The sequence below is a fragment of the Rissa tridactyla genome, chromosome 1 (genome assembly GCF_028500815.1).
Source record: "Rissa tridactyla isolate bRisTri1 chromosome 1, bRisTri1.patW.cur.20221130, whole genome shotgun sequence".
Taxonomy (NCBI): Eukaryota; Metazoa; Chordata; class Aves; order Charadriiformes; family Laridae; genus Rissa; species Rissa tridactyla.
In genome coordinates, this window is record NC_071466.1 from 144666466 (window position 1) to 144694097 (window position 27632).

Genomic DNA, 27632 nt, shown 5'->3' on the forward strand with positions numbered 1-27632 from the left:
CAGAAAACACTACGTCCTAAAGGTGGGGTACTCAGACGAGAACCTTACTCAGTGTGATCTCTATGACTCCCTGTCCCCTATGGAAAAGTGTGACAGAGAATGTCTATTATGGGGCATAACGAGGCAAGATACGCAAGTGGATGTCTCTGGTATCCCAGTGGTGTGATTATCTCTTGATAACTACATCCCTCGCATACTCTTATGGGTTCAATAAATAGGTTTTTATTTTGTTAAGAGAAAGGATAGATTCCACAGTTTAATGCTGATCAGCACTTCCAGATAAGACATATAGTTCACATGGATTATAAAACTACTTTGATTGAAGAAGAATGCTGATAAAAGTAACAGGTAAATTAATCTTGGTTAACCCACAGTCCCAGAACAGTGGAGGGTGGTTAATTATAGCAAAGAACCTGAAATATCTTCCAAAGTATTGATTCAAACGGCTACAGAGAAGGCAGCATGCATACTAACAAACCTAAACAAATACAAATCCACTGTTGTTGCATAGATCAACATGACCATGCTGAACAGCGGAGCTGACACCGTTATAAACAGTTTCCGTGGCCAAATGGTGCAGCTGTTCTTGCCCCACTGGAAATTAAGACCAGATGGGATTTATAGACCTCCTCATCTTCACCATCAGCTAAGAAAGTTCAGAGAGGGGTTTCAAGAGGTATAAACATTCAGATGGGTGTGCACGTATGTGTTTTAGCGTAATTCTCTTCCCTAAAACAGTAGGAAGTTTGAGGACACAATGAAACTCTGAAGCACACCTGTTTGGTTCTTTTTTATGCTATTACACTAGTTTATATCCTTGTGGTTATACTGTGAAGCAGTCTTGAGATCTGCTACAGTTTTTCTACATGCGTAATAATTTCAGCATCCAAAGTCCAATCTTTCAATTCTTTGTGTTTCCAGTTAAGAAAGGCTTACCATAGCTGGCAGCAGGAAAAAAAACAACACTGCCAGTATCCTAAGTGGCAGTATTTGTGTAGATGTTCTTCCATGTTTTGTTTGAGAGATGCATGGAAAGGTGCGTGGGTGTTGGCAGTTACTTGCTGACTTGATTTCTCTTATTTATCACACCCAGCTGGGGCCAGAGCATACGGTGTCATGACTGGATGTTCCAGTTTAACATAAGGTTTTAATTTGTTTTTAAATCCTTTCCTGCACCATTCAGAGGTAAGGACGGAAGTGTCCTCTTCACGGGAGGAACGTCTCTAATTTCCATGTGGTACTTGTTCCTGTGCTGCCGAGAACTCCACCCTACTTACCTCAACTACAGAGATCGTCTTAAGCACTTTCTACAAACTTTTTAATGTTCACATACACAGACTTGTTGTAATCTTTCCAGCTGTATTAGAGATCTTGGCAACAAGTGGTGGCTATTGAAATACACTTCTGGACCCTACTCTCATAGTATCTAAACTCCTTGGGACAGCTAGTCTGTGATTTAGGGATTTATTCTTTTTTAGGAGGATCAGAATCATGAAGAGTAATTGCCTCAAGTCATGTTGGAAATTAGAAACAAAGGAAGGACCTGAATGTGAATCTTTTCACTCACTGCACTGGTGGATAAAGAATAAACAAGTCTTATCCTTTATTATCTGTGTTATATCTGTTCCCTATGAACTGCTGTAATACTTCTTCTTCATTTGCTGTTATTAAATGTAATTAGTTCATGTTGAGGAAATTGCAAGTGATCTCCGCTTGTTGTGTGTTCTTTGTTACAGGAGTCAAATATTTTGAGTCCAATAGAGGATGGGACCAAAAAACCCCAGATAGACAGCAATAAAAGCAATAACTACAATATTGTTAAAGAGGTCGGTGTATTTGTCAGAAATCTGCTTTGACATACTTGCTTGATAAGTAGGTTTAGTAATTATTTTGAAAGAATGTATTTCTGTGTGTCATGTCTGGTTCTTTACTTGCTTGCCTGCTTATTTATTTGTTTCTTTATTTATAGATTTTGATTCGACTCAGCAAACTTTGTGTTCAGAATAAAAAATGTCGGAATCAACAGCAGCGATTGTTGAAAAATATGGGCGCCCACTTGGTAGTCTTGGACCTTCTGCAGATACCCTATGAAAAGGTTATTCTTATAGTTTTAGTGGTGAAGAACATGAACTCAATAAAGGGAAAGGCCTCAAGAGGCCCAAGAATCAGTGTGAATATTTTTTTAAACTGAATTCAGTCAACTGTGGTACAAACATGAAATGACGATGCCATTTTCTACCTTAAGAATAATGAGCTTGGGCCTAAGTTTAAATATGACTGCCTGCACAGAATAGGTTTTATTAAGATCTTAGTGTTTACTGCCTCGGGTACCTGGATGTCACTGCTCTATCATCCCATTCCTGGAAGAGGCAAACTTTAGATCTGCAGTCACTTCACAGTAAGAAGTATTGATTTAATGGAGCTCTTGGCAGTGTATCTAGGTTCCACTGCTGAGTACTGATGTGAGAGCTATTGTAGATATGTAAGATCGACAAAAAGCTTTCAAGGATCAAGTCTGAAATAATTTCTTTGTTTCTGTGGTGGAAGCCTCTAACCTAGTTCCACTTGCAAGTTTTTCAGAAGATAACGTGATTTTGTACTGATTTAGTGGCATTGAGCCTACAAATGAATGATCCAGATAGCCTTTTAGAGAGCACCCCTTTCTAGATCTTATAGGAAGCACTGAGAGGAGTTAAAACCTCTTCTGGGCTACGTTTTCCTGAGCGTTACCCACTAACATTATGATGTAGACACTGGGTTCAGCTACCTTTAATAAAATAGTGCTTGTCCGTATAGGTGGTTCATCAAATCATAGTTAGAATACTAGATGAGAGGAATATATAATGGGGATGAAACTAGACATATATTTGTGTGGGAGGATGTGTATGAACATATATATTTGTGTAGGTGTACACACGCATGCACACATATATCTGTTTCTGTATGTAGCTATAGAAAAGCCAAAGCTTTTCAAAAGCTTAAAATCAGTGCAGGCTAGAGAGCTTTTTTTTTTTTTAAAAAAAATCAAGCCACTTAGCGCTTTTTAAAACTAGGAAATTACATCCATGCATGAGGAAGTCTTACTTTGAGTTTGTGCTCTTACCTGTAACACCCTATGGTCAAGTTGATTCAGCGTAAGGTACAGCCACTAATGGACTCTGAAGGGAACTAGATCAGTTGCTGTTGCCTTCCCTGTAAAGGCTCAGCAGAATTGGTTTGTTCCTGGCTGAATTCACTTGGTGTGGTTTTAACAAGTATGTTTAGGTAAACCCATCTGATTTTGTTTGCCTTTTCTTTTTGCAGAGCGATGAAAAGATGAATGAAGTTATGAATCTAGCCCACACTTTTCTTCAGAATTTCTGTCGTGGAAATCCTCAGAATCAAGTTCTCCTCCACAAAAATCTCAACTTGTTCTTAACTCCAGGGGTAAGTATTTCATTTTAAGGAGACTATCGTAACTGGAAGTAAATTTGGACTTTCTGACAGTGGCAGTGCTAAATAAATAATATCATTATGCCCTCTCTGCCTTCTCCTCTGTCCTTGTGTTTTCTCCCTTATTATTCTCTTCTCTGTCCTGTCTTTTCTCCCTTATCATTGCTTTTTATGTCATTGTTTTTAATGCTGCCATTTTAAAAGTGGAAAACAATATTACCTGTGGGGTTTACTGGAAATGTCTATGAACATGTGTCAGGTCATCATATCTTGTTTAGCTTGACTCTGATCTTATTCATCCTAACTCACAGGTGGACTATAAATCAAGGTAAAAGACGGTGTGACTATGCTGTCATGAAGCTTTTGTGACAGCAGAATCAGACCCATACATTTTTGTTGTTGATGCCTCTGTTTGATTCAACTAATCTAAAATTCGATCATTTATTAAATAATTTTCTTTACAGTAAACCTCTTTGTCACGGTCCCTTTGTGTATATATGTATGTAAGTGTTTACAGATATAGTTATATAGAATGACACTTTGCTCAGTGGCAGATATACTGGGCAAAACATGCTTTTATTAGAAAGAGTGTGAGTATTAGGATTGGAAACCCCTGGCCTGTGTACAGTAGGAAGCATTTGTTCTGTTATTTTTTATTTATGCCTTTTTTGTCAGTTAGTGAAAGGGTCTGAGCTGACCACAGCGGGGACCAGCACTCAGACTCCATCCTATCTAACAGTGGTGTTTAACTCAGGTGCCTGCTTGCACTTGCATCTCTGTTCTTTTGAAGTTGATCTTCTGATCATCCCAGTTATTGTGCTTTTGTTCACATTGTGGAGCAGACTTGGTGTGGATTCCTTTCAGATGACACTAATCATAAAGGGATATGACAGGAGTACACCTGACCCTCATGAGACTTTAGTCCAAGGGACCAAACTAGACGAAGTTTGAAGCAAAAAGCCCCAAGAATGCATAAAGTCTGGATGCTGGGTCCTCAGCAACATCCCTTTCTTGCTACAGATCTGTTCCTCTTGTACTGCGCTACTCACCAAAAGAAACATAGCCTTAGGCTCCCTCTGAAGTTAATGTGGAAAGAGATGTTCTCTCAGACAGTGATCAGACTGCATGTGCAATGATTTGCCTGCTGGAAATGCCTGCCTCTGTTAACTATAGAAGGAGCCAGAGGTAGCTAATCACCTTACTTGGTTGCCTAAATGCAAAGTTTGATGGTGAACGTGGTCTCAGTCGTCTTGTATACCAGAGTCCCTACAGAGTGCTCTGGCACCGTGTTTTCACCTTCCACATGGGCACAGATTTTGTTTACATCCACTTTGGGACCGTTTTGTACTAATAGGAAAGTGTGGAGAAATCCCATCGTAAATGAAAGCTAAGCCCTAAGGTCGCTGCTTAATCGCTGTGCTCGTGCACGTTGGACTTTTCCAGCTTCCCTTTACCAATGTGCCTTTCTATAGTCTAGGGTTCTGGGAATCTTTCAATCTCAAAACAAATCTGTTTTGATTTTAATCTCTTTAGCTCCTGGAAGCTGAAACCATGCGGCACATCTTCATGAATAATTACCTTCTGTGTAATGAAATTAGTGAACGAGTAGTGCAGCACTTCGTACACTGCATTGAGACCCACGGCCGTCATGTGGAGTACCTGCGTTTCCTGCAGACCATTGTGAAAGCAGATGGCAAATATGTCAAAAAATGCCAGGACATGGTAATGACAGAGGTAAGTTGAAGGTTTCACATGTTAATTACTCACGTGATCTCTTTTTAACACACCAGTATTTTGAGGCTGCTTTTTCTGCTCTTGATTGCCGATGGGATATAGTGGCATCAACGCTTTATAATTGTAAACGGTATCGCAAATAATGAATATTTTAGCAGACGTTTTTGGGAGTTTAATCTAATTTTGTAAGGCCATCTGTATAACTACTAGAAAGAAAACCTGAGTGTTAGCATGGTGATACAGAGATGTCTATTTGTAGATGATGTAGCATGGAAATCTCAGAGTTACATAAACCTTCATTTTCCTGTACTGTAATTTAGGATCCAATTTACACAGCAAACTTGCCATATTGTGGCATGGGTTTGCCATTTAAGAAGCTCTTACCTCTATGGATTTGTCTAAATAGTGTTTTAGACCACTTTTTTAGCACATAATCGTGTAACAATTCTAGGTACTGGTTTCTGCTTTTGTTTATTTTATTACAGAGTATTTCTCTGATACTAGTTGTGCTACTCTAGCTTTAACTAGCTAGATTTGGAGTCTGACCCGGTAAATTCCACAGAGTGGTTTGTGAACAAATCTTTATGCCAATAAATTTACTAGGAAAATACCTAATTGACTTCTCTGCAATTAGGATTTGATATATAGTGTGCATGATAAATGAAGTCTTCAACTTGCAGACACTCGCGCATTTAACTGTAATTATGTTAACAGTTCAGTGAGATTAATAAGTGGGTAAAGTTGAATATGGTGAAAAGTCCAGGTAGGATCGGAGTCCAAGGAACATTTTGCTTTACCTTGTAAAATGCATTTTTTTGTTTTTTTTTTTTTCGAAGAAACATCTTCACAAAGAAAGCAGAGATAAGCTCTAGTTGTGGTATGAACAAAACTAAACCCTGCTGAAATTTTGTTCTGCGGCAACAAAAAGGAAAAACTTCTAATTAAGAAAATAAAGCTTCAGCCTACATGGATAACCTTTAATGGAATCCACTTCAACCTTTCCAATTTGACTGAAGTGTACTAACATGCAATATCGTTTTCAAGGCTTTGATTTACATAATTCAAACAGTTCTTGTGCCTTTGTGCTTTTAGATTTTTTTTCCCCATCCACCGCAGCTTCTTGTAGGTTTTTGCTTTCTCATCAAACAAAATTTTTAGATTTTTCTCAATTCAAATACATTTTGTTACTGACCTACAATAGCACAAAGATAAATTGTCATAGTGTACATTTTCAAGCTGACTGCATGATGAAAATCGAAATGAGCTCGTATGTGACATTTACATTATGAGTCCTGCAGGAATTTGCTGGGGGGAGAGAGCACCCCTGTTTTGATGAAAGAGGGTAAGATGACCTGTTTTAAAAAAAACGTGAGAAATTATAAGTAACTATGATTTGTTAGAAAAGGATGCTAATAGTGAAATTTGAATGAGGCTTGAAGGGCAATCCAGTATAAAGGGAACCGTGTGGCAAATGGTTGGAACTTGCCATGGAGTCAGGACAGTTTCCCAGTAGACAGCTGAGATGTACTTTGTGACCTTAAACAAGTGGTGTAACTTTTTCTGTGCCTCCAGATGGGGCGTGTAAACAATTTACCACGAGACAAGATAGACGTGAGTGTACGGCATGCCTCAACTGCTCCCGTGTTTTCTTTTACCCGCGGGAAGTATACTGTAGCTTATTCCTGTTTACTGGGAGTAAGGGCTAACCTGATCATATTTACATGTTTTAGAAAGTGCCTACAGATGAAGGAGCACCATTGTGAAAGAGTACTTCCATCAAATACATTGAACGCTGCCAATCTGGCTTATTCACTTGTTCTCATATCCTTGGTCCCCGTGTCTGTAGACTGCTAGTAAAGCTGCTTACTGACCTGAAAGGTTCCTTAGGGCGCCTTTTCTCATTACAGGCATGCTTTGAGGTTCCTGGAAGAATAGTGCCTATCAGTGCAAACATTATTACAAACGGAAAAGCAGAATTTACTTTTGAACCAGATCAATGTGGCGGCACAGTTTTCTATTATCTATAGTATTCTGGAGTGATACATTGCAGAGCATCAACAGCTGCTCCGATACTGACCAACCTTCATTATACTTGCATAGAGTTCTTAACTTGTTGAAAATACACTTTAGTGGACGAAGATGCTGCTGGGGTTTTTTGTGGCTTTTTTTCCTCATCACCGATGGGAAAATCCATCACTCGTGATGCTCAGTGAGAACTTTGTCTAACACTGGATACTTCTCTACCTTGCTTGCTTTTAAAGGGTCATCATTTTGTATGCTTGAGTCAATGTTTGGATGCCCTTTGCAAATCACATTTAAAAGTGAATAACTTGGGGAAAGGGGATGACATCTTCTGTCCTTACATTTATGATGATTACCTTGTCCCTCTTAGCTCTTACTGTACCGATGCAACATTGTCTGCTTTAGCTTGTGGTTCCTCACAGTCAGTATGTAGCAAGCATGCCACGCAGCATCATGTTTCACAAGTTCACTGTCTCCTGGTATTTCTTCCAACCTTTATTTCTTCCTCATTCATCAGCGATAGGTACATGAAAGAATGAGGGGTCAGTTTGACTTGATATGATAAAATATCAAGCAGTACTGGTACATGTTAGGTCCGGATTTGACAGAAGAGGGTAACTCTGGGGGAACCTGGAAAGAGTCGTCTTCCCTCTCCTCTGTACAAAACGTACACAAGTGGAAAGTAACTATGGGAATGAACAACTTAGTAGAAAGTGACAGAGCATGTACCTTCCCACAGGGCTTAGTGGGGATTTTTTTATTATTTATATAAGTGAAATGTCCTGAGGCATAGTATTCCAGACATCAGTATTAAAAAGTTAGATCAATTTTCCAACATTTTGAATAGTCAAATATTTGAATTGAATAATATTCCCTATTTCTTTGCCACCGAGTGCAATGAAATTAATGTCTGGGTCCCTGTACTGTCTCCTTCCTCCCTCCCAAGAATCTGTCCATTTAAAAACATATTTCCTGTCCTGTGGCTTCTCCAGAAAATATCTATTTTGAAAAGTCATGAGTAGAAACATTTTAAAAAAAACCAAAGATAAACAGGAAAGACTGAATTCGCAATTCACCCCATCGAGTGAATGTTGTCAAAGTAAAAATAAGCAAGAAACGGGGAAAACACAATCAGGAAAGTTGTACATTCAAAATTTGAAATATTGACGCCCTGGCAAACGTAATGAAATGTTTCTGGACTTTTCATACTTTTAAGTTCCTCTGGGAGACTAATTTTCATTCCTGCTTTTACTGCTTTCCCGTTTCTCAACAGCTCCACCAACCTTTATTTCTACCCTTGAATTCAGTAAGCTAGGATTTCATGTCATGTATAGCATTGGATATGTCAAGTGCCTTATTCACAAAATACGTACGGCCATTGTGCTGCCAAGGTGTATTCTGTACTAGGAAGGTTTGTGGGAGCTTATTTTTCGCCTGCATTGAGAACGCATTAGGCTTAAAATGAAAGTGATGGAGAGAAGACAGGACTGCTGTGCTGTCCCAGCTCCACTCGAGCTCACAGAGCAGCGCTGGCAGTAGGTATGGGGGGTTCAAACCAGGGTTAGAACAAAACTTTTCTGAGAGATCTGCTGAGATGAGGCTGCCAGCATCCACCTCTGCTCTGCATCCTCTTGACATGAGCAATGCACTTGCAGAAAAATCAAATATTTATCACATTCCGTTTTCTGTCAAATGGAAGTGCTGGCATGACACTGACAATGTTAAGACCCACCTGCCAAATTTGCATCGGTTGGGAAGAATCGTCCTCTGTTCCCAATGCTGAGCAAGGGCACAGAAGAGGTTGGTTAAATTCCGGGTGAGCCACAGGCTTTTTGTGTGAGATAGCACAGAAGATTTAATCTCTCTGCACCTCAAGTCCCTATCTATAAAAGAGGGATAATAACGCATCCTGGCCTCACAATAGCAGGTGAGGGTAATTAATTAACTTCAAACAAACACTGAGATAGCAGGAATAATAAGGATGGTGTACCGTCTTAGGTAAACACAGAGCTACATAGAAATTAAACTTCAAATTCACCTTGCATTAACTCATGCCTTGGTGAGTTATTCCAGATTTGCACTTATGTAGATAAGAGAAGTTTGTCTTGGATATTGTTTTGACATGTGTTTTTGGTAAGCCACATCAGAGTAATTTTTGGTTGGTTTTTTTTTTTTTTTCACTTAGTCTTTGTATGCTTAAAGGTAGAACAAAATAAGAAATTAAGAAAATCATAGAATCATTTAGGTTGGAAAAGACCTTTAAGATCATTGACTCCAAAATGACTGCAGTGCAGGGTGCTTAAAACTTTGTGGTATCTTTTTCAGCTGATAAATGGTGGTGAAGATGTGTTGATATTCTACAACGACAGAGCATCCTTTCCAGTGCTACTCCAAATGATGTGTTCAGAGCGAGATCGAGCAGACGAGAGCGGACCCTTAGCCTATCACATCACTCTAGTGGAATTGCTAGCGGCTTGTACAGAAGGAAAGAATGTATACACAGAGATCAAGTGCAATTCACTCCTGCCGCTGGATGATATAGTAAGGGTAGTGACCCATGAAGACTGTATACCTGAGGTAAGATTTCACGGAACGAGGAAGCAGACTTAACGTTTTTAGAAACTCAGAAAATGTTTTGTTGTTTATAATATATTGACAGGTTGAATATTGGCACAGAAAACAGGCAGGAAACAGGTGGTGTTTGCTACGGTGAATACACGAGAAAGGACAGCCAGTATTTTCTTAAACAGAAAATTCCTTGTCCCTTATGCTGTGATTGTCAGCTTTTTGGGGCAGACGCCTTGTTTTGTTTTCCTCGGTTTGTACAGCCACTCTGAGTTTAATGCTGTGATAACTTCTGGCCGTAGCCGCGAAGACTCAGCTGAGTGGTTGGTCAAGCCAAGGTTTTACTGCTGCCTGGACTTGTTGGAAATGATGGGTTAACATTCTGGCCATGCTAAAATCAGTGAGAGTTTTGGGTGAAGTCTCATTCTATTAAATTCAATTGCAGTCCAGCAAATGTTTTTATTCACTGCATATTGAGGCCCAGTTCTGCAGCTGCTACTGGTCATGCTCCAGTAGGACTGTGGTACCTCACGCTGATCAGAAGGGGAAGGTTTGTTTGCACCAGACCTGATGTGATCAAAAGAAATCTTTTCACAGTCTTTGCAAGGAACTTGCTCTGGCCCTGTGTATCGGTCGGATGGATTTCTGCAGGCTGTCTGGTGGAAAAATGTGGCTCATTTCAACAGAACTAGGACCTGCAGGAGTAAAAACTCCCACCACGCTGTGAAAAAGTCCCCTTGTGATCAAGTGATTCTTTTCTTAAAAAGAAAAATGTGTGCTTTGCTCAGAAGTTCCTCCTAACATAAATTTCAACAGCTGCTAATTAAAAAAGCCCAAACGAATGAAACCTAAAAGTCTGACGCGAGTTTTTTCCTGAGTGCGTTAAACGTATGCAACTGTCTCCTCTCCTTTGACTGTGATAAGAAATTTTCAGTGTGGCTACGTATGTTTAATCTATACATCCCAGGCACTGGATATCCATTTTTATGATGTGCACATGCAGACTTGTAATGCAGGAGAGGAGTGAGACTGCAGTCCTCCTGCTAAGCCCTGTGCCGCTGTGGCTGCAGTCGCAGCGCTGCACAACCGTTCTCTTCCGTCTAGACCCGAGTTACGCCCGCCCTGAACGCAAATGCTGCATTAGGATTGTGGGAATATAGGGACTGCAGTCCCAGCTCTGCTGAAGACATTTTTTTGATATTTGGCAAGCCTGTCACAAGGCATCAACCCACAGCCGTCAACTGGCAGGAGTGCAGGGGTGTCCTGCATTTTGACAGCTCCTGGCTTCGGAGCCAGGCCCTTGTAGTCTTAATATGATTTAAATATCAGGTTTATTATTGGCTTGTTTTGTGGGGGTTTTGTCGTTAGAGTAAGAGAATGTTTGCAAAAAACTTTTCCATTTTTCGTTATGTTATCTTTCAGTAGGTACGTTAATGCATTTGTTGCCGTGCTTCTCCTTAAATCTTCAGAACCGAACATACGCATTATTACTGTTATTAGGGTTTGTTAGTACTTGAAGGATCATCTTCATCCAGATAGAATACGTCATGTTAATGTTTTTTACTGTTCCATTTCATATTGTTTGTGTTTTTGCTGTTCCTGCAGGTGAAAATTGCCTATGTTAATTTTGTTAATCACTGTTACGTGGACACTGAAGTGGAAATGAAAGAAATCTATGCCAGTAACCATATTTGGAAGTTATTTGAGAACTTCCTTGTTGATATGGCAAGGGTAAGCTTCATGAGATGTTAAATATTACAGTATAGTCATGGGTGACAGCTGAACTGGCAATAATTTTTTTTTTGTGAACTTCTTTTATTTTGTGAACTGATTTTTTTTTCAAAATTGACAACAGAATAGGTGTGAGGAGTTTTTTTAACGAATGGTCATTTCTAGGTTATTTATCACCATTTACCCTGCTAATTACCTGCAGTTTTCCCTTTCTAAAAGGGCATCTTGGGAACCCATGTTCCTTTCTCTTTTCTTCCAGAAAAATAAATTGGATACACGTACAGGGTTGAGAGTCTCTGTATGTCTTCTGGGAATGTGTGTTACATGTCATTGTCATGGTGACTTAAAAAAAAAAACAACCCCCATCCGTAATCTTCTTGCTTTACTCTGTTAGTACAGGGAGGATTGGGGGATCAAGAAGTTCTTTGGCTCATGTTCCTTCTTTAATCTACCTTTGGCCTGTTTTTTGTCTTTTATTCTACTGTCACTACATTCTCACTGCTGACGCGACGGGTAGTGTAAAGCTATGGACTTTCAGCATACTGATTCATATATAAACTATAGACTGCAAGGTGATGGGGCACAGTTAGTACCACAGGCACTCGGTTCCTGTGTACCCTAGTGAGCTTCATGGTGTCATCAGTTGTCGAATTAAGTTTCAAGTCAGAAGTTGAATTAGGCTTCCATTCCCTGGTATTTTGGAGGCAGAAAACGAGGGAAATCTTATGACTTCCAGAAGGATAAAATACAACAGTAGAGCTACGAGGGGAAGCCAGTGTGACAAAATGATTACAGCTTACATTACATATCTGTTTCTAGGAGCTTAATGCTTCTTGTAAGAGCCTAACATTAATACCAACTAATGGAGTTGCTCTTTCTGCTGAAGAAGTAGAACCTCGGGTTTTTGGTGGCTGGTGGACTTTGTATTTGATCCTTGATGCTGGATAGTATTTTGGAGATGTTATAGAGCATGTTGTCATAGCGTATGCCTATCTTTTCCCAGTCCACAATCCATTACATTTTATAATCCTTAAGGTCTCACTCCTTGCATTCTTCATTTTGATGAAATAAAGAATCTCAATTCAGTCCTGCAGTGGACATTTACCCCAAAGTAATAGTGTGCCACAAAATAATTTATTTGAAACCTAGTGGGAGAAAATACCATGAATTATGGCTAAAAGAAGAATAAACACAAAGACTCGCGCAGTACGATAGGCACTGGGATCTGTTCATTTCTCTGTGAAACAGAAAACTTATAAACGCTTGGGGTTTTTTCTTCATTTTTTTCCCAGAAACAGGTTAAGACAGGGATGTTTGCGCTCCCTTTTTTTGGTGGTAGACATTTTCAGCAGTAATGAGACCTCTACAAATCCTGTTTTCTGCTGTTTATCTTGTCTCTGTGGTCATGTTCTACAGTGACAGTGTCTTCTGGAAAAAACAAGCTCATTTAAAAATTAAGATCAGAAACCTCCTGGGAAAGGGGGATTCTAATTTTTAACCTTGCTGGTTTTACCCCAAGAAGTATTTTTCTCCTGTTTAATTTCCTTTCAGGGTTGCCCTTTCCTGATGCGTCCTGGCCCTGACCCTCCAAACCGATTACCCTCCCTAGCCCTTGAACATGACCGATTTTGTTTCCCCTTGGGCTAGAAGCAGAGGTGTAGAAAGAGGGCTCTGTACACAGTTCCCTCCATGAGCCTGGAGACAAACTGCACAGTGCCAAATGACGTGGGTTTGTCCTGATGCTGGTGACCACTGAGCTTGTTTTCATATACCCTTCTCATAACAGAAATTAGACTCCAGGTCTTCAGAGGTGAAGAGTGAATCTATTATTAATGCTATTTTTTGTGTACGTGTACGCTGTTGGCACCGAATGGCAAAATGCAGGTTTATTTTGCTCTCCTGCAAAGCCCTCAGGGCAGGTGCCTAATTAGTCCTTTTAATTTCCTGGTTAACGGCTAAAAGAACTAAAAGAACGTGTCAGAAGCGCTCTGGCCTGGCCTGCTCTTCAGCCGGCCCCGTGGGTCGCTGTCTCTTCCAGGTTATTAAGTGTATTTGTTCAGGTTAGGTTTTCTGGGGCCCAGGCAGAGCCCATGTGTTATAAATACATCAGCGTTATGTAGCTATCAGGACAGTTAGACTGCTGTCAGCCTCATGAAAGATGTCACAATAGCTTTCAAAGCATTTAGAAAAAGAGCCCTTTGATCCTCTGTGTTCCAGTGAGCTAAAAAGGATGCTTTTGTGTGGGGGAAGGGGAAATGCTTTTCTTTAGCTGCTACAGATGCCTGTCACTGGGTGAGTTTGTGAGCTTTTGAGTCTGAGTCTGTTATTAGAGAGCACTAAGGTGAAAGATGGAGAGTGTTATCCTCAGGTTGGATTCTTTCCTGTTTTAATATTAAAAAAAAAAGAAAGGAGTAACCAATTTTTTTAACCTGTATCTGGATCCAGGAAGGAAATATTTAGTCCCCAGCCGTCATTCTCTTTCAACAACATGATACATTGCAAAGCAGGCATAAGGCGGATTCATGTATAAATGCAGTTTGCCAAAAGCAGTTGCGCTTTCAAAGGCACCCTGTTTCTACAGTTTCTGCCAACCTACTTTCTGCCGTGTATGACTCAAAGCGTTTGCACTAAGCAAAGTGGGTGCTGCTGAAGGAGAGGCTTCCCTTTGCTGCGTGTGGCCCAGCCTGTAAGTCAGCAGCTGTAGTCTGAGCAGGATTAAAGAAAGAGCCAGGATCTGACAGCTGTAAAGTCATCCTGGCTTTCTCTGCAGAATTTTTGAAGTATTATTCATGTGAGTTTTGGTCCCAAAGCCTCTTAAGAGGTTTTTAAGCACTGCTTTCTCAATCCTCATCTCCCGTTTCATGCATTTCAGTTTTTTTTCTTCCACGGGGAAACATCTTTCAGTCCCCAAAGGGCAGAGGGATAAGAACAAATGAGAGGATTTCCGAATTCCTTCTGCGCTGGGAATTTTTCAGACTGGTGTTGGAGCAAAGTGGCACCCTCACATATGGCTCTGCTTTTTAAGCAAGCGAAGGGAAAAGCTTAAAAGTCTTTTGGAATTTAGTTTTGGCAATTTCTGAATTCACCGTGCTAGCACTGCACAGCTCCCTGTCTTCCCATTGGGATTGCAAGTGCTGAGTCTCAGAGCTACTGGTTCCAGCCAAAATTGGCATGCAGATTAATTAAAAGCAGAAGAATTTCAAGAGGTTTTTAGTTCTATGATCTTTTTAAAAAGTAAAATAAAATCAAAAATTATTATTAACAGGACCTGTTACCTCCACGAGGACTGGGGGTGTTGTCATACTTTTCCCAAAACTGAAGGGCTGAGGAGTTTGCTATTTCAGTTTAGCCACTGTTGCTTCTCTGATCAAAACCTTTACTTTCCTGCTGTGATAAAAAATGCACTGTGTGGGGGCATGACTTGTTTATCTGACGCATTTTGGAAAAGCAGACAAGCAAAGCTCCTCAAGATGCCTCATTTCTGTGGTCCCAAGTTTCTTTGTCTATTCCTCTGCCTACCATATGACAATGCTTGTGTGTTATACTCAAAATGCTTTTGCGTTCCTGCGAGCTGTATCTTCCCCTGAACATGGGTACTTTTGAACATCACAGCAGTAACCTTCCGTAAAACGTTCCTGGTGAAACTGCTGCCTTGTAGTGTCCAAGCGTGACGGTGTCAGCGTGTAATTAGACAGCATGTTTGCCCTGTGTGAGGTTCAGGTGCGGTGGATTATCTTTCTTCTTCTGTCACCAACTTTTCTCTGTGACCTTAAGCAATTCACTCAGCTTCTCTGGACTTCAGTTCCCCATCCACAAAGCGATGTAACAGTAAGTATGTACTCCAAAGGTTCATGATGGTGTGTTAAATGCTCAGATAGTAACGTGAAGGCTACCCCAAAGGTCTATAAACAAAATAAATTCTGCTCTCGCATAGATTCCCCAGAACATTACAGTAGTCTGTGGCTTGCATAGGTGAAAGAGAAAACACCTTTGCCTTTCATTTCTTGTTCAACATGACTAGAACTGCTTATTCAAAGGCTGTTGAAGAGGTTGTCTGAGTGTCTTGCCTTCCTCACCGTGTTTGGCTCTCTGGAGACTCCTTTTAGTGCTGTTTTACAAAGTCAAAATGATTCTGTATGGATGTCCAAAAACGTTGAAAAGAAATAAAGAAATTAAAGAAATACTGAAGGATGTAATCCACCCCAGTAATTTTTTCCTTTCTTTAAGCATGACATCTTTATGCAGCAACAAACTTTTAGTGTTGTACCGAAGGGTGTCTTCAGGAATCTTTTGTACAAGTCCTCCCACCATTTAATCCTCCTTCTGTGCTCCAGAGTTGTCCCAGTACCATCCATTCTCTTCTTTCATTGTTTTTTGCCTGTCTTTCGTATTTTCCCCAAGTGGCTTTATAAGTTAATGCTGTCTGTCTTACAGTTTACAATCCTAAAGGCTGTTGGTATTGACTATGCTATTTCCTTTCCTTCCCTCTTTTTTTAAACATTTTTCCTGCAAATGAGCTTCACCTTCGCCACCCATTTGTGATGACTGATCGTAGAGAGAAGTTAAAACATTACATGAAATCTTTCTAACCTAAAGTGTTTGTCTCAACTGTCTCTTCCAACCTAGCACCCCAGTGGGAGGAAGGGCCCATTTTCTTCTTGAATCTGTCTAAATGTGTAAGTGGCATGCAATGTGCTGGTTCAGGAAAGGGGATTCAAAAGACAATGTGGACCTCCAAGAAGAAAGATAAGCTATCACAAATACAGCTCGAACTCTAAGTTAGTTATCTCTGACAGACTTCTGTATAAAAATAATTTATTTTTGTACTAAGAACACGTATTACATGTGTTGTAATAAATACAAAATAATAAAGCTTGCTTATGTAAAAGACTAAACCTCATTTTTTTCCTCCTTCTTCCCTGTAGGTTTGTAACACAACCACAGATCGTAAGCATGCAGACACATCTCTGGAGAAATACGTCACTGAACCTGTAATGAGCATTGTGAGTGGCTTCTTCAACTCGCCATTTTCAGATAACAGCACCAGCCTCCAGGTAAGGAAAAGAGAAACAGACAAATATGTAATCAGACCATTAATGAGATACCTTCTGCTAGCCAGATAGGAATGCTATATCTTTACATCCGCCATTAATTTCACTGTCCCCTCTCATGCCACTGGCTAGCAGTTTAATTCCTCTTTAAAACACTTAGTCTTAATTTTTTACCCCTACAGCTCTGAACCATCAGACAGCTCAATATAGTCAGATTACTCCTGCTTCTGGTGAATTTATTGGAGAGGGTATCTTTGCAGAATCAAGGTCTATCTTTGTGTGAGAAAAATGCTTTGTCCTATGACAAAAGGGACACATACCTGAGAACTGGGAATACTTCACTGTCCTTCTGCTCTGTACTGTGTTTGCTTGATATCAGTGGCGATCTGAGGAAAAACCCATGATTTGGCCTTTTTAGGGGTGCAGCATTGATTCCTGCTTCCTCCTGTCCTGAAGAGCAAAGAGAATTTAATGGAGTTGTACCTTGAGTCTACAAGCTGAAAACCTCTTGCATGTGGTGTACATTGCGTCAGACCTTAGGGCAGTTGTGAGGAGATGCTAAAGGGTAAAATTCCATGTTTATCTATTTGTTTTCAGACACATCAGCCTGTTTTTATTCAGCTGCTGCAGTCTGCTTTTAGAATTTACAACTGTACCTGGCCAAACCCAACGCAGAAAGCCTCGGTGGAGTCATGCATCAAGACTTTGGCTGAAGTGGGTAGGTGCCAGGTTTTACTTCCATTATTGTTCTCTGTGTTTTAAGATCAGACTTACTTGAGGTTGAACAGTTTTTAATTTGACGCTACCATCCTGAAATTGGTATTGGTGATTTCAAAAATCCCACTTTCTGAGGCTAAATTCTTCCTCTTTTTGTAACTCGTTCAGTTCTGTCCCATCAAAGAGGGTTGTTAGGTGAATCCCGTACGTCAGAGAGATGTTTGCTAAGTGAGCGATGGTTGAACTTTACCTCAAGCACGTTGTAATAGCCAACATAAGCTATGAGAAAACCTAGGCATTTCTGGTTGTGCTGGGCTACATTCGCACAAGCTGTTGTAAGCAGTGACACATAGCGATTGTGCATCCGAGGACACCCATCATTTTTCCCCTCAGTTCCTGGCAGATGCATGCATTATTGTCAGTCATGTCCCTGGGCTTCTTCAGGTTTTGTCCCATCAGGGAGTTGGGGATGGAAACCACAATTGTGCCACTCCATAGCTTCTCTGCTTACTCCTCACCATCAGGCCCACTCATTTACTGCCGTTACACAGTCAGCCTTGCACCTGCACTGAGATGAAATTTGGTCCTCAGGGCAGCCAATAAGTTACATGCTTTCAAATAAACTCAAATGCCGTGTTAAAGTTGGAAGATTTGAAACTTCTTATCCTAAAATAAAAAGGGTTCTTCACCAGTACATAGCTAAGACTGGCAAAAATTCATTCTTCAGTTAAATTTCTGTGAATACAATTTTAAAGTCTTCTGCCATGACAGAAAAAAAGGATTATTCAATATAGTGTCTAAAAGTCAGTCATTCTGATTACTTGTAGAATAAGGTTCTGCTCAGTGTGAATGAAAAGTGAGTAGAGGCCGAGATATATAGAAACTGGCTAAATTCTATTGTTGACGCAATTTTTAAAAAGTTTTAATAAATAGTGATAGAACAATATGAGAGGGTCGCTTAACCATCTGCAGCATCTGTGGCATTGCAACAATCGCCTCTCTAAATTTAGATTTTGGAATAGCTTTACAGGAGTATCGTTTCACACTTCAGCCAAAACACCTCATTAACTATTTGTGTGAATGAGAATAAGCAGTTACCTAAAAACTTAGAAACCTTCAATTTCTTTATTTGTTGTGCAAATGATTTAATTACGGGTCCATCTGGCAAGAGAACTTTGGAAGTTGAAGACTTATTTCCTTTATGGTACAGCTTCTACAGTCTCAAATAAAGCTCTACCCCTACAAATCCTTGTTTGTGTGTTTAACACTTACATCCCTGCTCCTCCCTGGCAGTTCTGGAAAGAGTCATTGATAAATTACTTCCTTTGGGAGTCTGGGGAAAGGGGGAAGAAGTAGGTCGGAGTGAGAGTATTTTTGAGACCAAGCATGCCCTGTTTGTACTTCTAGACAGCTTGATGTCTTAATTTCTGTAGAGCTACACCTAAAATCAAACTCTAGCTCAGGGAGGTCCCTGCGTTATCTCACCGAAATGAAGATATTTGGCGACACCCGAGCATAGTGCCGAGACAGCCAAGCTGAACTCATCCCCACAGCAGCCCGACAGGGAAAACATGGGTCACCTTAATGGGCTGTCAGATCCAGCTTCTTGGCCAGGAGCAACAGCATGTGAAAGGGCTGGTGGTCTTTGGTAGTAGTCGTCTGCGTGCCTCTTGCTCCTGGGGGAACCAGGGCGGAAGCCTGAATGCAAGGCATAGCTGATGTCTGGAGTTTTCTTCAGATACGTGACTTTGTTCTCTATTTGGTGAATTTAATTCCTACTTCCGCTGTAGTCTTTTCTTTCATTCCTTTTTCTGTTTCATGGAGGTGGTTTTACAGGTGGGTTTTTTTATAAGTACGCTCTTGTGCCGTCCTATGGGTCCAATCGTCTCACTACTCTGGCTTCCCACCCATCGGACCCCAAGCCATGCCTTGGGCACTCTCAGTTGCGGCAGCATGGGGCTGAGCTGCTGGCGAAGGCTGTCACCCTGTGTCCTCCTCTGTGCCATCCCTTCGGCAGCAGCAGCAGGGCAGGGAGGCTGGGCATCGCCTCGGAGGGGCCATGGGCTGGCAGCCTCAGAGCTGCCCCCTGAAAGCACGCGTTAGCATGCACTTTACCGATCTCCTTGCCCATGTCATAATAACTGTTTAAGGATTCATCACTAATATCAATATCGAGCACGATAAAATTGCATTGTGCTGTGTTAGCAGATTACCACACATTTTTATTTGGTGTTTTATTTGACAGTGCAGAAAGAGGGTATAAGGGAACCGGTGAGGGCCATTTCCCCAAAGAGCAAGTTAGTCAGAGAAGAAGTGGAGTTTTTAACAAACACCCCTGTGCAAAAGTTTGGCTGCCTAGCAGAGATTTTAACCACTGGTGATACTCACTATTTTTAGGCACGGTGCCAAATGCGGCTTGCTGGGGCTAATTGAGTAGGCCTGCTCTGCTCCGCTGAAAGCTTTAGAAAAACTGCCCCAGCTGGGGGTACCAGAGGCTTTTAAAATTGAGGCCCTTTTTGTGATTACAGTGTGTGCCCGGTGCCTTTCTCTATCGGGTGTTTCACCGCACAAAATGGTGCTTCTCTTTCAGAAGGCAGAGGTTTCTTCCATCATACAAACAGGGCAGCCTTTTTTTGCCTCTTTTGCTGTCCGTGTATGTGGACTAGGTTTGGATTTTGGCTAGGCATCTGTGAGCACTCTTCTGCCTTTTTTTTTTTTTTCTTTTTTTTGACTTGAGAGTCTGACAGCTTTAATGTTAGGGCCTTCATGTTTCACAGCAGGGTTTAAAAAAAAACCCTCTAGAAAGATTTTGCCTATATCAGAGAGATAGAGTATTGGACAGATTTACAGCAGGGACCAAAGACTTTTGATGGAAAATAAATGTAGTATAGAGTTGAAAGAACAAACATAATTTTTTTTTTTTTTTTGGTGTCATAGCCCTGGATTTAGAAATGAATCTCAGCAGGAAGAAAGATCATACACAGATTTCCCAAGATATGAAAGATCCATATAATAATGCACTTTTAAAAGACCCATTTCAGAGCAAGTTTAAGCAACATACATTCTGCTCAGTGCTTACTAGTTTGTTGCTGGCAGGTGGATGTAAGTGTTGCCTCGAGACGTTAAGATCTTGACGTCTGTCTTATGAGCACTGTAAGAATGTGCATTATCTTCCAGGTCAACAAAACGATATGTTGCAGAAGCTAATTTATTATAACCCTGGTACTTCAACTCCACTTGACCACTAGGGAAAAACTTCATAAGCTTTTCAAGCTTCACTTGCTGCTTTGTCTCCAGGCAGTTATCTGCCTCCAGTTCAGCGAGAAGCATAGAAGTTTGCTTGTCTTCTTCAGCAGACCCCTCTGTGGCTACAAGAGATTTGGAACAAAGATAGCAACATGCCTCAGGTTTTTATTGCCCAGTAATTTGGCTACCTGGCATGAATAAGAAACACTTACGAAATAATATATGTATATTAATGCATTTTGTTCATACGGATTTCTGAAGCAGATTATCAGTATAACAGTAATGAGAATTAACACGTTATGCATATATCACTTTTGCTTTTTCTGTTATTACACAGAACTGAGCTTTTGCTTGAAAATATAGTCCAAATAGTGAATGATCAAAACGGCTTCCGTCTCGCTAGTAAAATAGTTACAAATGAAAAATGTTTAAAAGGTCCCCTGATCTTTGTGAAAACAGAGAACCGAAGACCTCTAACAGCTGAATTTATTTCAAATGAATTCATTATCAAAGGACTTTCAATTCCTACATTTTATAATCTTTCCAAGATTGAGAAGGATGGAGGCCAGTCTCAAAGTTTGCATTTTAAACCATCTACTGTCTTTCCATATGGTAAAATTGGGGAATATCACCTGTCCTCACAACTAGAGGATCCAAGATCTGGATTGTGTATCTTAAATTGTACTGGAGCAGGGTCTTTCTCCCAAGGCTGACCAGTCTTTCAGGACCCATGCACAGAACTATCTTTGCTTCTTAATTAAGTCATGATTCTTACGTCTTCACGCCTAAGCATCAATTTTTTTTTTTTCTGTTACAAGGTTGAATCTAGTTGTATGACACTTTTGTCTCTGTAGTATCCATTAGCTTTCTCCCTTATGTTTTTACAGATTGCATCTTCTCTCCGATACTGTGTGTGTATCCCAAGGAAGTAGTATGTGTATGGCTGTGGTATTACCACCAATAATGAAATAATTGGAATTTCCCAGATGAGTAAACAGGGGCAGAGAGGAACCTGCATTTTGTTAGACTACTTCTCTTGGCAAACCCTTTAAAAAAATTTGTTAGCAAGCCAAATTACATTAGTTGTTATCAGATTATGCTCTAGGATGCTGTGCGGAAGAAGCAAAAGGAGAATCCTTGTTACCATCCTACAAAATTGGAGGCGAGTCCTGTAAGATTGCTATTTCATAAATTCAAAACTGGAACAGGTATAGAGGAAGTACTACTGTGATTGTCGGGGGAAAGGAGAACTGTATTACAAGGAGAGACTACAGGAGTCCCATGTGTTTTGCCTAGCAAAACAAAGGCCTCTGTTGTTGCTCTTTAAAAGTACTTAGGAAGACAAATAGTCCTGAAGAAGAGACATTTAAGCTAAAGGACAGTGCTGACCCCAAAACAATGGGACATTAATTATGCTAGTTTGTAAATAACCTAAATACATTTAGACTGTAAATCAGAGGTTTGGAACCAACTTTGGAAGCATGATCTTAGTCAACGGGCCAAGAGAAAATGGAGGGAGGAGGGATGGCAGAAAAGCTAGCTTCGTTTTCAAATGTGGCTCAATACATTTTTCAAAAGATATTAAAGAACATGGGCTGTCTGTAAGAGAGAGCAGATGGTCTGAAGGGAGTGGTGAAGTCCTTTCTAGTTGAGTATTTATTGTCCAATTTCAGCTCACCAGTACGCCTTCATACAGGATAAAAAAAACTCTCCTGTGGTGCTCCTTGACCGTGCTTTTATGTCCTCTAAAGCCCTTTCCTTTTCCCTGACGAATTACAAGCAGGAAACATTAAACATAAAATCTAGGTTACGTTTTATTCCTTCTTTGGAATTATGGTGCATAATTTGATGGTCCATATAGACGAACTTTCCTATAACAGTTTTTTCAGCCCTGAAAATACTTTATTTCGCTTCCCGTTTGGGTTTTAAAATCTTTTTTCCATTTTATAAAAAGCTATACCTTCATTTTCAATTTTTAGTTCAAATAAAATAATTATCCTGTTGTTACTTTTTTGACAGCAAGAAGAATACATTTCAGATGAAGCACATATTTTATTCTATTTTAACTGTTTGTGTTTCCCTAATTGCAAGAAAAATTCAATGATGATCTTTTTACAGACTGATAAATATTTTAGTGTAGATTTTCTGTTGGGGAAGAAACATCCAAGTGAAGGGTACAAGATTGGCAGGCTTGTGTCTTGTCTACACAAAGCTTTTATTTCCTTTAAAAAGTCTTGCTGTTGCGAGCATTAGTGTCTCTCCATCCAAATGCATTTGTTAAGCAGTCAGTAAATGATTAAGGAGCTGGAGGGACTGATTTATGGAGCAAAATTAATTGAACTAAATATGCATCGCTCCGTTAAGTGACAACTGGAAAGTGTGGGAGAACATGATATAGCTGTCTGCAACTACCAGAGGGGTGTAAACAGCAAGGATTGGAAAGGCTTCACAGCCAGGTACGGCTGTGGCTTTTTTGTGGCCCAGATTGCCCGTCATGCTCCTCCTTGAGGCCCTTTAAGGGGTGAAATATCTGTGTCCCCCCTGGAATATCCACGCCAGGGACGGTTTAGCGTAGCACAAAGTGTACTCAATAGCTGTGAAGCCACTAAATACCGTTGTATTTTGGATATACCACAACGGCTAATCGAATGAAATATAAAATTAGGGAGCGCTAGGTAGGAATATCAAGGAGAACAGCAAGCTTCCTTATGGCAAGATAGGTTACTCTGAAGAATGGGCTTCCAAGGAGAATTACAGGCAAGGGCCGCTTCCTGGAAATCCTTCGTCCTAAACTGATTCTAAGACTTAGGTAGGCAGTACAGCGAAAGGACAGTGCCTCAGCAAGCATTCCTGAAAGAGGTCCTTTTACTCACAGTTTCTGTGCTTCTGTGAAGAGCACTACATGCAGGTAATTTACCAAAATACATCTTAGCTCGTTTCAGCCCTTCTGTTAGCAGTTGGACTGTGCTCTTGGGACTTTGCTGGAGTCCAGCTCACTCGTAGAGAGCAGCTTGATTTTTAGCTACTTGATTCTCGATGTTAACGTTGCCCTTTTCTTTTGAGTCCCCATCTCAAGAGTATTTTTTTCATAGTTTAAACAGTAAAGGTGAAGAAAGCTGCTGGATACACACAGAACCATCCAGCACAGAGCAGAACTTTTTACTGTGGCCTGGCTGAATTTGCGGCATTGTGTCGCTTACCGTTTCTGTGGGTACCGTTTGCTTGCTTGGCTTGGCTCGACTGTGGCTATTGCTGATAGCGTAATTGTGAGTAGCAGATTGAGTTAGTTGTGCAAAGGATGTCCCAGCAAACTGCATTTCCTCTGACATCGGCAAAACCAGTGTAATGTATTCATGGTGTAATTAGCCCCGTGCAGGGTGCCCTAGGTAGGAATTGGGCAGTATGTAAGCCTGTGCTATGCCCTCCACTGCAAGGCAGGATCTACCTTAGCTGAAGCCATGTTATAGTCCATCATGGTAAGCATCCTGCTATAGATACCTATGGTAGCAGTTTACACCCAGCCACGTAGCATGCTTTTTTCCCCAAGTTCAGTAGTCAGGTGAAAGACAGAATTTTACCCCCTCCTGGCTCCTTTGTCTACCAGCTCTAACCCTACTTAGCAAGTTTGAGTGCTGCCCAAAAGTATTTCTAAGTGGAGCAAAAATAAACATGCTTTTTAATATTTTATGTTCATGCTTTAAGGGAGATTGACACATTTTGAAGAGGAAAGCAGCCTACAACACCTAAATTAAAAATAAATATTTATGTTCACATTTGTTCATCAGCTTTCCAAAATGTAAAAATATGTTTCATGTTGTTTTAAATAATGAAATGTGAAACAAATGAAAGATAAACTTTCTACAAGCTGCAAAGAAATAAGAAGACAAAGGCTTTGTTTATAGCTTAGACTTCAACAGTGCCCTTTGACAACCAATACAAATCTTAATTACAAATGGAATTATACATATAAGAACTGTTCAAAACAAAGGAGTATTTTTTTTTCCCCCTCTCTCTGGTTTTCTTTGTGATAGTTTTAATTAGCTGCAACTCTTTGAACAATCGTAGTCCTTGACTGCTCCTCAGACACTGATGGAAGTTGTTAACTTCAAATGGCATCTATAGGACTGCAGAAGTCTGGGTTTTCCTCTGAACAGCATGCTCCCCATTGCTAAATTTATTCCTGGGTATATCAGGATTCTGCATACATACCACTTAATTGAGAAGAGAGCATTGTCCGATAACATTCCAGTGATTGACATTAAGACACAATAAATTGGATTAATAGGCTGAAGCACCCTACCCGCACTGGCAGAACTTTAATGGACTTCTATAATAAAGTAAGCAGCAACAGGGCAAATGTGTTTTGAAAAAATAACCCGGTCAAATAATATGGAAAAACAGTCATTAGTAATAATGGCCAGCCATACGTGGTGTTTTCCTCATGATAATCAGGAACCTTGCCTTCAAAACAAATAGAGAGTGGAAAGGAAAAGAAAGCAGAAAGGAAAAGTCAATTGCCAGTGTGGAAATTGCTGTGCATCTGCTGCTGAGGATTCATATATGGTTGTGGGAAAATGTGTCTTCCCGTCTTGACCTAAGATTTCTTATTTTTTTTTAATTCCCAGTGGTAAACTGTTTAAAAGTGCCTACCAGAAATAGAATACGAGATCTCTCTTCCATCCCAGTTAAACACCCTAATCCGCAGGTGGAGGCCCTGGTCCTGCATCAGGATACACCCTTGCAGTGGGAAGAGAGGAGGGTGCCCTGCACCCACGGGAGCTATTAAAAGGATGAGAACACGTGTGACAGAGCGTTCTCGCTGTAGTCTGTGAGATTGGGGGTTGAGGTGTCACAGCCAAATTTAGGTTTATAATAAATGCTGCCGTTACAATATAGTATTCGAGGGGAGAGAAACTTTCTGCCTGGGATCCGTGACTCACTGTTTGGCAGCACACGAGCCTTCATTCATCAGAGCTGTATGCCTGCCTCTCTGCTTGCGCGGACTCCTGTGGGCTTTGATGCATAGGCTGTTCAGCAAAGAGGGGCATCTGTTGACTTCACAAGTTCAGGACTTAAAGTTGTATGTGTTTTAAGAACTGGAAGGGAAGGGTGGAATATTTTTGCTGCCTTCCACAGTTGTGGAAAGTGTGCGTGTTACTGCAGAACGGTGGGGAAATGCCTCAAAGAAACGTCGTGCAGTCCTGTAATATGGGCTAACACTTTGGAAAAAAATCATCTTGTTTCAATAAGGGAAACTGAAAAATTAGTTATTATTATTCATTATTACAAATGAACGAGAGCTGCTTCTCCATTTTACTTTTAAGTTTTTATTAAACATAAAATGTGCCATGGAAATTAAGTGAAGTGACGTAGAATACAAAGCCTAATCACTGGAACATGACCTAATCTTTCAAACAGATCTACGGCCGCATCGATCTCTTGTTTATTTGTTGAATTTCAGATGACTCATGCTGAGCCGTCAAAGAATGTCACTCTGATCTCCAGTGGAATGGAGAGATGCAGCTAACACAAAGATTTTTGTGAGGACATTGTGTTTCAAACAACAGTTGAGGATGCAATAGTAGTTTAATAGTGGATGCCCTGTAAGAATTCCTGCAAGTCTCCCCTCAGTTTTTTTTTCTTTGATATTCTCTATTTTGTTACTTCCTGCCCCTCAAGTCTAAAAAAAAAAAAAATATTTAAAAATTGCATTTTTTAAACTATTGGTTAAATTTGTTTAACTATCACTTAAACTATCACATGTTTATTAACTATCGGTTATATTGCAGTGGCATCCAGGAATCTCATGGTTTAACAACCCTGGCTGTATAGAAAACTGAAGGGAGAGAGAAAAGGAGACAGTCTTTTTCAAATTTAATTTGTATGCACTTGGTTTCTCAAGGTCTTTGCAAGAGAAATACACAGAAAAGCAACAAATTGCACTTGGGATAAATTGGCTAAATGCGCATATATCCACTAGAAAGAAGAATTTTTGAATTTACTTCTGAACAGAGTAAAACTAGCTGTTGAAATAATAATGCATGCTCTTTTCTTTTTGCTCTTGTTAATATCTCTGGATCTGATTTTTTTTTTTAAGTTAGTAAAAAAATTATTCGGTTTTAAGAAATAAACATTTGTACCTATGAAAATATATACTGGAAATAATCCTCATCTCATTTAAAGCGGTACAGCTTGCTTGCTTTAACTAGATAACGGCTGCTTTTTATCGGCTTAGGTTTTCGATCCTTATATTTAAAGCCTGTTGGAGTGAGATCCCCCTGCCCCTTAAATTCAAGAATATCAGGATTTTGCATACCATGATCTTCATAAGATTTTCATGTTTTTGCCATGGAAAATTTCTTCTTTTTTTCTTCCTACTAAAGCAAAGAACCGTGGGATTGCAATTCCAGTGGATTTGGACAGCCAGGTCAACACCTTGTTCATGAAGAGTCACTCTAACATGGTGCAGAGGGCAGCCATGGGGTGGAGAATGTCAGCCCGCAGTGGACCTCGTTTTAAAGAAGCTCTTGGTGGGCCTGCCTGGGATTACAGGAATATAATAGAAAAACTACAGGTACAAAAAATAGCAAATGGCTCGGGCAGTAGTTGTGGTAGTGCATTTATCTAGTATGTGCCAAGTGTGGGAAAACACCAGAGAGAGATTCATGGCATTTTTAGTGCTGGATTACAGCAACCTTTGCACTTCTGGATGGGGGGAACAGAGGGCTCAGCTCTTCTCTGGTGTTTCTTCAAAGTGAAGCCATCATGCAGGGCCTTTTGATCCATGATCTGAATTCAGCTCCTACAGAAGTCAAGAGTGAGGCCTAGGACGTATGTAGTTTTCCCCAAAGTGGCTCGCAGAGACGATCTCCTTTCAGCCTTTTCATGGTCGCGTGTCCTGTTTTGACTGCAGAGGACATACTGGGGGTTTTAGGAGCCATTATGTCAGATTTGTGTACTGGAGAATACCTACAAGGTGGTGATCACCTTGTGTGTGTAGTGGTTAAATTACATCAGGAGTTGATGAACTAAGAAAATAGCAGGACCCAGACAAATGGAGGAGCCGTAAATACCGAGGAAGCAACACCTCAGGTGATACGCTCACAGCCACGTATGACAAGCAGTGTTTTTCCA

The 27632-nt window shown here is 40.4% G+C and overlaps 1 protein-coding gene across 1 annotated transcript in view; it reads left to right on the forward strand.

Moving 5' to 3' along the window:
- Positions 1–27632, forward strand: part of ITPR2 (inositol 1,4,5-trisphosphate receptor type 2) — a 263492-nt gene that overhangs the window by 114515 nt on the left and 121345 nt on the right. Inside the window, exons 27-35 of the mRNA XM_054188393.1 lie at positions 1737–1826; positions 1970–2095; positions 3304–3426; positions 4966–5166; positions 9514–9765; positions 11359–11484; positions 16410–16538; positions 17133–17253; positions 26882–27072. Of these exons, the coding sequence (XP_054044368.1) occupies positions 1737–1826; positions 1970–2095; positions 3304–3426; positions 4966–5166; positions 9514–9765; positions 11359–11484; positions 16410–16538; positions 17133–17253; positions 26882–27072 (1359 nt within the window). The remainder of the gene's footprint in view (positions 1–1736; positions 1827–1969; positions 2096–3303; positions 3427–4965; positions 5167–9513; positions 9766–11358; positions 11485–16409; positions 16539–17132; positions 17254–26881; positions 27073–27632) is intronic.